This window comes from Musca vetustissima, unplaced genomic scaffold, assembly GCF_032173495.1.
Source record: "Musca vetustissima isolate MV318-11 ecotype Yass unplaced genomic scaffold, APGP_CSIRO_Mvet_v1 utg14384, whole genome shotgun sequence".
NCBI classification, from domain to species: domain Eukaryota; kingdom Metazoa; phylum Arthropoda; class Insecta; order Diptera; family Muscidae; genus Musca; species Musca vetustissima.
The window spans coordinates 157,745-167,205 of record NW_026876209.1 but is presented as its reverse complement, the minus strand read 5'-3'; the positions used below and the strand labels follow the sequence as shown (position 1 = coordinate 167,205).

The 9,461-nt window shown below is 32.5% G+C and overlaps 1 protein-coding gene across 1 annotated transcript; it reads left to right on the top strand.

Annotated features, from left to right (window-relative positions):
• The first annotated feature begins 5,964 nt into the window (after positions 1-5,964).
• On the top strand, positions 5,965-6,331 carry LOC133338777 (protein PDF-like). The gene is made up of 2 exons (XM_061546881.1): positions 5,965-6,075; positions 6,138-6,331. Exons 1-2 carry the CDS (start codon positions 5,965-5,967, stop codon positions 6,315-6,317), a joined length of 291 nt encoding a protein of 96 aa, XP_061402865.1. The 3' UTR covers positions 6,318-6,331.
• The last annotated feature ends 3,130 nt before the right edge of the window (positions 6,332-9,461 follow it).

The window sequence follows — 9,461 nt, the reverse complement described above, 5'->3', positions numbered from 1 at the left end:
CAACTTAAAAAATAACAAATATATATATATGAAAAAATTTCAAATATGAAAAAAATTTCAATAAAATTCAAATTTGTCCTAAATTAAAGACGATTAAGCTGATTTTCACGTTTTGGTCTATCCTTACACTTCAAGTAAAACTTTATTGCGAACCCCGCGTGTTTTCAATCATTTCTGGAAAATGGGACCCAAAAAAAAACCTTCAGTGTGTCGGCTGAGGGTTAACGTATTAGACAGAAATATTCCTCACATTTATATCAGGAATACATAAAATACAAGGATTTCGAGAAATCTTAATCCGAATATTTTCAAATATCGTGGAAATGGGAAATATTGCCCCCTTTTTTAAGTAACCTCTTGACGTAAACATTCAAAATGCCGATACCCGTGTCTTCTATTTTAAGGACCTCTGTCATAATTTTTTAGAATTTCCCTATATTTATTTTTGTGTTGCACAGTGTAATTGGTTCCCTCGACCATAAAACCGTTCTTTCTGGCTTTCCGATGTTCTTATTAATAAAGTATCTATTTGAGGATTTTTAGTTTATATTATTGCATATCCAAAATATTTCATATAAATTCCATTCACCCCTTGAAAACTTTATGACGACACCATATATTTACACAACATGTTATAAAATTTCTGTGTATTGATACTTTTTTTATCCATTTTGGGTCAAGTCAATAACATAAAATTGCGATTGTTTTCTTGTTACCAAATATTGACTTAAAGTTTACAGCCTGCAAATAACGAATGAGATTTGCAAGTGACACTATTGCTTGGAAAACAGTGATATCCTGCCGTTAGCAAGTGGTGGAAATAGAATGATATAAAATGAAGAGATTTCATTCGACAACATATCAGTCATCCGATTCATTTGAAACAGTTAATATCCCTTCGGCGTTGAGAATAAAAATATCCAATTAAAATGGCTAATTCGAATCCGTTCACTTGTTTTCTTATGTGCCTTGCATTGTTCCTATGGAAATTCTCAACTGCTTTGCCCGCCCAAGAAGATGACCGCTATTTTGAAAAACAGGTGATTATTTGCCATTAAAGTAATTGCAATTTACACTTCGTGTTTGTTTTACTATCTCCCTAAACAGCTAAATCGAGAATTGTTCAACAATTGGCTGGCGTCGGCACGCAGTATTCAGTATCCCTGTCGTTATTATCCCGACAACACCTGGTCTGCTCCCATGCCGAAAAGGAACTCTGAATTAATAAATTCACTTCTAAGTCTGCCCAAGAGTATGAACGACGCTGGAAAGTAAAGGCAATGAACCGTCCTCGTCCACAAATCGAATACATTGGCATTTCCTCTGAACAGCGGCGGTGTTACAAATTTCATAGAACCAAAAATTAGCATAAATTGAATGTAAAACAAATTTCCATCAGGATGATTGCTACAAAAAAAGAAAAATATATGTACTGTAACAAGTTGTAATTATTAATCGGAATTTATGTGTAATTGTAAATGTAAATTAATTAAATTTTCCCTTAATTGAAACCTAAATTGTTGGCTGTAGGCCCTAATTGTTTTGAAAAGCAAAAAAGAAAAACCCAACAAACAACAACAAAACAGAAATGTGTAATGAAAAAAACAATATTTAGCCTTTACGACCTTCATTTCTTTATGTTCAATAAACAATTCAATTGATACACTGACAAAATGAAATATTTGTTGTGTTTATTGGGTCCAGTTAGAATAATCTGAGAGGAGTCCTTGTATAAGTTCACTTCAATCCTTGCTCGTCTAAAATATTTACCATACATAAATCATGATTCTACAGGTTTTAATCAACCGATTAAATTTTAAAAGCTAAAACCATATTTTACTGATTACCTCCCTAAATCTCTGGTATTTCTACGTTTAGGATTTCACTGAACTAAGTGAAAGAAAAAGTTTTATTCACACATTTGTTATTTCCTTATTGCGGAAGTACATCAAGTTAGAATTCACAGTGTATTTTTCCGATGTTTTTGCAAAAAAAGAAATACTCAATAGCAGCCGTTGTTGTAAATGCCCGCTAATGGTTTGGCTTTTAATTTCACAAAAACTTTTGTTTATTGAAGACAAAAAAAATTATAATGGGCGTTGAATGCTGAATTCTGGAATTTAGCTTTTAATTCTACCAACAATCATTATAATCTACATCATAATCATCGTCAGCTACAAGACTAAAGTGAATGGTCGAATAAAATGAAAAGGAAGCACAGAAACACACACACATATAATCAGCATAGAAATTAGTAGTTTTTGCTACGTCATCTGTTGTTCTTGAATTGTTTTAATTTGTGCAGTAGAAGGTCATTTGGACTATCCATAAACACCGGATGAATTGTTTTCTTGGGAGCCATGAATGAAAAATCAAGCAGCTCTTAACGTGACCAGTGTAACTTTAACACCATCGCAATGTTCAAATAATGCTCTACGCAATTTAACGAAGTTAATTAAAAAAGTTTTCAATAAGTCAGTACTGTATGGGTCGATATTAAATACATACAAACATTTAAACGGTTGTTAAAGAATTTATTATTGTTTTTGCAAAATAGTCAGGCTGAATCCCAGTTTGTTGTTTTTATAAAAACAACTATTTATTAGTGGGAAATGTATGGCATTGTTTGCCGAGATGTGTGCATTTGTCGCGATGTGACAACACACAACAGTGGGAAAGGTGTGGTATTGTTTGTAAATGCCTTGTTAACCTCGAAGTGAGGCTCCAGCGAAATTCTCATGCAGTTTATGTCGTTGGTCAGCTAAGTACTTCGCTTTGTTACAAGAGACATTTGGGTATGAAAGGTTTTTTGTATAGAAGCAATAGCTTCTGGGGAGAATATCCCAACAAAAAACAAGGAAACTGATGAGGATCAGTGGCGTGATCCGAAACTATAGTCTTCCCTGCCTTACCCCTCGGCAAACAATGCCATACATTTCCCACTAATAAATAGTTGTTTTTATAAAAACAACAAACTGGGATTCAGCCTGACTATTTTGCAAAAACAAAATACAAATGGTATCCCAAATAAACCGCCAACACTACAGAATTTATTATTTTAAAAGTTCTGTTTGGAAAAATTGCTGACTGTATTCCTGTATATATGTGTATATATATCACGAATTCCGCAAAAAGGTCAACCACTAGGTGAAAAATCAATTCGTTAAAAGAGATATGAAATTATATAGGAAACATTATTTGCAATCCAGACAATATATTTTTAGTTGAATTTTGAAAAATAAGGGTAGTTTTTTTGTCCCATTTTCGCTTGTGGAGTAACTTGGGCATATATTTATTAGTTTTATAGTGTAATTTGTCTTAAGTGTGAACGCTGTTAGCTAAAACAATATCAATAATAAATATTAAATTCAAATAAAGTAATATCTTACTACGAATTACATATATATATATATATAACAACAGAATCCCGTGGTAAATGCAGTTAAATAGTGTAAGAAAATATGTAACGCGTGCGTGACAAAATTAACATATGTTTCTATACAGACTCTAATTTGTGATTTTTTTTTTTTTTTTTTTTTTGAAAATGCTGTTATGTATGGATCTTGAGATTACAAACTCAAATAAAACAAAGATTGTCTTCTAGCTCCATCGAAAAATTGTGTACCCCTCACACACATGTTACATTCTTCCTCAATAATTTGATTTCGTCCATAACTGCATAATGATTTACTAAAGGTCTTGGGGCCACACAAAGCTATAATACCCTCACAATCAGTGTTGCCAATTTAGCACTTTTCAAACTCTTTTAGCACCAAAAAAGTGATCTAGCACCTAGCACATTTTTTAGCATTTTTATTTTTTAACAATTAGTTACAATTTTGGGTATTATTTCGATTAAATTTTCACGCTATGAGTTTTATTTTCTAATGTTAAAAAAGAAAAAAAGTCTTAAAGTTCGACCGGTCAGAACATTTTATACAATGTACCATGTGGAGTGTATTAAAATTTTCTCAAAAAAGGTCGGTACTTTATATGCGGAATACGGGACTACGAAATGCCAAAATCTAGTCATTCCAGAGTACTACAAATGGGTCGCGTCCCAATTTATAATGAGGTAATGCCAAAAGATGGACCAAAATCTAGCCATTCCAGAGTACTGGAAGTGGGTTGTGCTCCAATTTAAAATGAGGTAATGCAATTTAAAATGAGGTAATGGACTTACTTCGGAAAATTTCGCAAACATGTTTTTTAAATTACAGCCACTTCGGCGGGAAAAAGTTCTAAACCTAACCAGTAAGGAAAGTAGTAAAGTCGGACTGGGCCTACTATATGATACCCTTCACCACTTTGGGTATATTGTACATATGTATCCTAACAATTTCAAATCTATGTTCCCTCTTTCTCCAACCTATCCTAAATTTAATTTCAATTGAGCAGATTTAGAGCCGTCTGCGTAACATGGGGAAAATTTAAAAAACGATTTATAGCAAAATTTATGCACGCTATTCGGTACGCCGCGTTGTTAAAAATATAATCTATATGTTTCCACGATTTCCACGAAACATAGCACACATCATTCTAGACCTAATTCAGTAGGCTATACCAAATTTCGTGCAAATAGAAAGATATATAGGGACTTTGGTAGATCATTTACCTAAAATCGGGCGAAACTATATATGGGAGCTATATCTAAATCTCGACCGACATTGACAAAATCACCCTTAATATATAAAATAAAGGTCAGAATGCACCAAAAATGACTGAAATTAGTAGATATCAATAATCATATTTGAAATAAAAACCCAATATATGGGAATTAACCTAAAGGAACGATTCAATTTCGAAAAGCTTTATGAAGATGGCCGAAATATTTTTGCAATATGTGAGCAAATTTCGATTAATATTGAAATTTATTCGAGAAGTGCAAAATATATCTGATCCGCAAATATATCAGTCACAACAGAATAAACAGAGATAAACGCCTATGTTGGCCAGTAAAGGTGTGTTAAGTTCCTAGCCCTTTTTGGAACTTGAGTATCTGTGATTTTGGACATTATTTTATTCTGAGCATGAATAACCACCTACCACATTTATTGCATTATGCGGTACTTGGTTGTTCAAGAACTGAATTTTTTGACGTTTTACTTGATATGACGTTTTTATTTGTTTTCTTTTTTCTTGCAAAAACATTATTATAAGCAATGAATAAAGCTTTAAGTCCGACGGAAAATTATTTTTTACACATCTTAGGCGGGACAAAAAAATGCCGTTCATAAAATTCAGGAGTCTACGTGAATTTGTTTCGATTTCAATGATTGCAACCTATATTTGGAACACAATAATATAATGGACGGATGGTATCGGCATATTTTCAAATGTTTCAAACTATTGGACCAAAACATAGTATGAATGATAATTTTGTAGGATATATTTAGGCAGATATCTATATTACTCTACATCTATAAAAGTAAATGTCTTTATATATGATGTTAGTAAATATCTTTGTTATATGATATAAACAAACGTAGTATTTTATTACTATGTGCATGTATAGTTTTTGTGCCAGTGATTCACATACATACATGCCCATGATATACATAAGTCTGCAAATATTTTTGTTTGTTTGTTTTTTCGTTTTCGCCTTCACTTCACTTCACATTACACAACACAAACTTGAAAATATTTACACAACTCGTTGCAAACGACAACCAGTCAACCAACCAACCATCCAACCCGCGATGTGAATGCGTAACAAATGTCAAGTCAATAAAGTCCGCACCCCAACGTTCTGTTCTGTTCGTTTTAATGTTGACACAGATTTTATTGCCTGAAAATGACGAATTTCGGTTTGCCATTGACACCATCCTGTGGAGCTTAACGATGCACCACAGAGAGGAACAGTCGAAAGAAATTGATATAAATTCGAAAGATTTCAATTCAAACACAACAGTTACCTGATTTATTTCGATCAGTGAATATATCGGCGAAATCTCAACAGTTATAATGGCTCATATTGGTTATTTTTCATTGGCCCTGCTATGGTTGTCGATGCTGCTTTGCAATTTGGCTGTAGCCTTGCCAACACCGGACGAAGAACAATATTTTGATAAGCAGGTAAGAGAAGCAGCAACGCAAATAATATAAAATACCAATTCAAAATGTCCTATTGCTCATAGCTGAATCGGGAATTGATAAATCGTTGGCTTTCATCCATTCATAATGCCCAAATCTTAAATAATCCTTGCCGCTATTATACCGCTGATGGTACATGGACGCCACCAATGCCCAAAAGAAATTCGGAACTAATCAATTCATTGTTGAGTTTGCCCAAAAGTATGAACGATGCCGGTAAATAAATTACTCGAACTAGTGGAAATATCGACGATGGTGAAAGAAAAAAGACTACACAAAATTAACGCCTATACAAATATGTATTGAATATTATTGTCGATGTATTAGATTAATTAAACAAAAATAAATATTAGTTATTCTGTTCTCTGTTATGTGTCTTTATGCAATATCGGGGTATAGGCAGGAAAGTGTAATTTCTCAGATAGAGCTCAAATATAGCAATACCTTCAAATTTGATCATTTTAAAATCTTAATTGTAAAAAGTTCTCATTAAAAAATCTCAATGTCAGTCAACGTTTGTTCCACCATATTATAGGTGTTTTGAAGGTTTTAGCTAAATTTTTCTATAATTTTGTAATATTGAGTTTGCATGGAAATTGGTCACAGTTTTTATCCAAATTCGCTTAATATTGGAATTCTTTTGCCTTTTTCGTCATTTCCAATGTTCTAAAACAAATTCCGGATGTAGATTTATGCGTGGAAAAAAATAAAATGTACTCAAGGAGAAAAGTATCATTGTTAGTATTATTGTTAATACATGTTCCGGATTGTTATTACTCCAAGTTCCGATAATATTACTAAATAATTATACAAAAAGAAGAAACTAAAAAACTCACAGGTGGTCTGCAACACGTTTTTCTCCAACAAATGGTCTATAAAACCCAATAAGCTAAAATCTGAAACATACAAACAACATTGTTAATAGTTTCTTCAAAATGTTCGATTCACACATTACGACAAACGTACGCTTTTCTAGGCAATACCACTTTCTCATCTCTCTGAAAATGTGGAAGTGGTGTCGATAAAACTATTATCGCAATTCTAATTAGCAGCCAATAAAGTTTTTGAATAAAAAATGATATTTTAAAATGTTTATCTTATTTTTACTTTATGGTTTAATTTTGGGGCAAAAAAAATCAAATACACAATTTTCATTTTACTTTTTCGATTTAACTACATAATAAAAAAACAAAACAATTTTCATAAAAGATGTTGTCCGTTAACACTTTTACATTTTGACTCGAAAACCAAATCTAAAGAAATTTTCGGTATGCGTTTTATACTCCCGAAACTGCATAAATGTAATTTTTTTACTACTATAACAAATTGTCCTTTATGATATCGAAAAAAGTAGAAAAAATTAGTAGATTCTTGCAGTTCTGGAAAAGATTAAATGTGTCTAGGAATTCCATTAACTACACTCGTCATCATTGTTAAGGGAAATTCCACTTGGCATCGGTTAACCACCTCTCACGCATTGCCAGAATGTGCAATTACCAATCAATGAAATTCCGCGAACTTTTTTCAACCAGATTCTCTGGTCGTCCCAGAGCCAATTATTCACACGACTTACTGTGTGATGACACTCAGCTAACGTTGTCAATTAAATTAATTTCCCCCCTTTGTCAGGTTGACATTTAGCGGCAAAATTACGGCAACATTGATTAACGCGTATTTACAGAAGATAACGGCAGCTGCTCGTGTTGGTGTGTGTGTGTGTGGAGATGTAAACAAAATATTAAAATGGAGGCAGAATGTGACGAATTTCTATTTAAATTAAAGTAACAAATTAATAGTTTTAATAAATTTATTATGAAAGGCAAAATAATTACATCATTACGCGTATATAATTAAATGTATGTCTGTCTGTTTAATAACAAATAATACACATTGGTAAGTTCGAGCCAACATCAAATATTTGGTTTAATATGACAATTATGTTGAAATGTGACAGCGAAAATAAGGTTTTCACTGCCACATTTGTAGTAATTTAATTTCTCCTAGAATGTTCGTCATCCTGATTTTAAGTATTGAAATTGAATTTTTGGGTATTATAATAGTAGTATGTGGACCAATATTGGACATTTTTATAGAGAAAATACATTGCGGTACAGTACGTAGTAAAAAGATGCGAAGACAATTTCTTTGATCTCATGAAAAAGTATACAAATCATGCCAGAGAACATTTGAAAACCGGTAAGGAAAGTAGTAAAGTCGGACGGGCCGACTATATGATACCCTTCACCACTTTGGGTATATTCAACAGATGGGTCCTAATAGACGTCGAATATTTCAAAAAACAATGACATGAAATTGGACAAACTTAATTATGCAACTTTTATCTATATGTGAACAGGCCTTTGTCATATTTCATAGAATACCTATATATTTCATTAAATAACGTGTTAAAATTTGGATTGGATTATTAATGTTTGAGTTTTAGTGACCGCCATTTGGTGCACCATTTACATAAAATCTGACGAAAATATATTTTGGAGCTATATCTAAATCTAAACCGATTTCAACAAAACTTGAAACATATTAGGATGTAGTAACTTCAGTTCGTTGTGCAAATTTGTGTGCGAATCGGGCATATTTTGGGGCTTTGGTCACCATTTACTGAAAATCGGACGAAACTATATATGGGAGCAATATCTAAATTTGAACCGATTTTTTTCAATAGGGTTCGTCCTTACGCCAAAAAATGAGCTGTGCCAAATTTCATACAATTCGGATTACAAATGCGACCTGTACTTTGTTTACAATTTAACACCAACAGACGGGCGAACGGACGGGCAGACATGCATAAATCGACTTAGAAAGTGATTCTATACATATTCTCAAAAGGAACCATGGGTCTATCACCTTTTCTTTTGCCTGTTATAAACATATGCACAAAGACATAATGCCCTGTACCACAGTGTGGTGAAGGGTATAAATAGCAAAATATTTCCATTATTAGCCCAGAAATGTACATACATAGAAATGTACAAATGTACATACATAGTATCCCTCGTATTATGCAATAAAACGTAACGCACCCTTTTTGTCAGTATAATGTAATTTTTTTTCTTTCTATTATCTAAAATTTAAGAAATATTAAATTTTAAGAAATTACAGCTAAAAATTACTAAATAATTAAAGGCTTAAAGCCCCAAGAACACTTAAAATCGCTATCTTCATTATACTAATGATTGCTGTTATTTTTGTGTTACGGTACACACTATGTGGGGTGAATATAATTAATTTTTTCTGTGTAAATAAACTGAAAATTTACATACGCGACGTATCCGTACGAAGAAGCCAAACATTCACCTGAAAAAATAGAAAAATGTATAATTAGAGGGATATGAAAAAATTACTCTTAT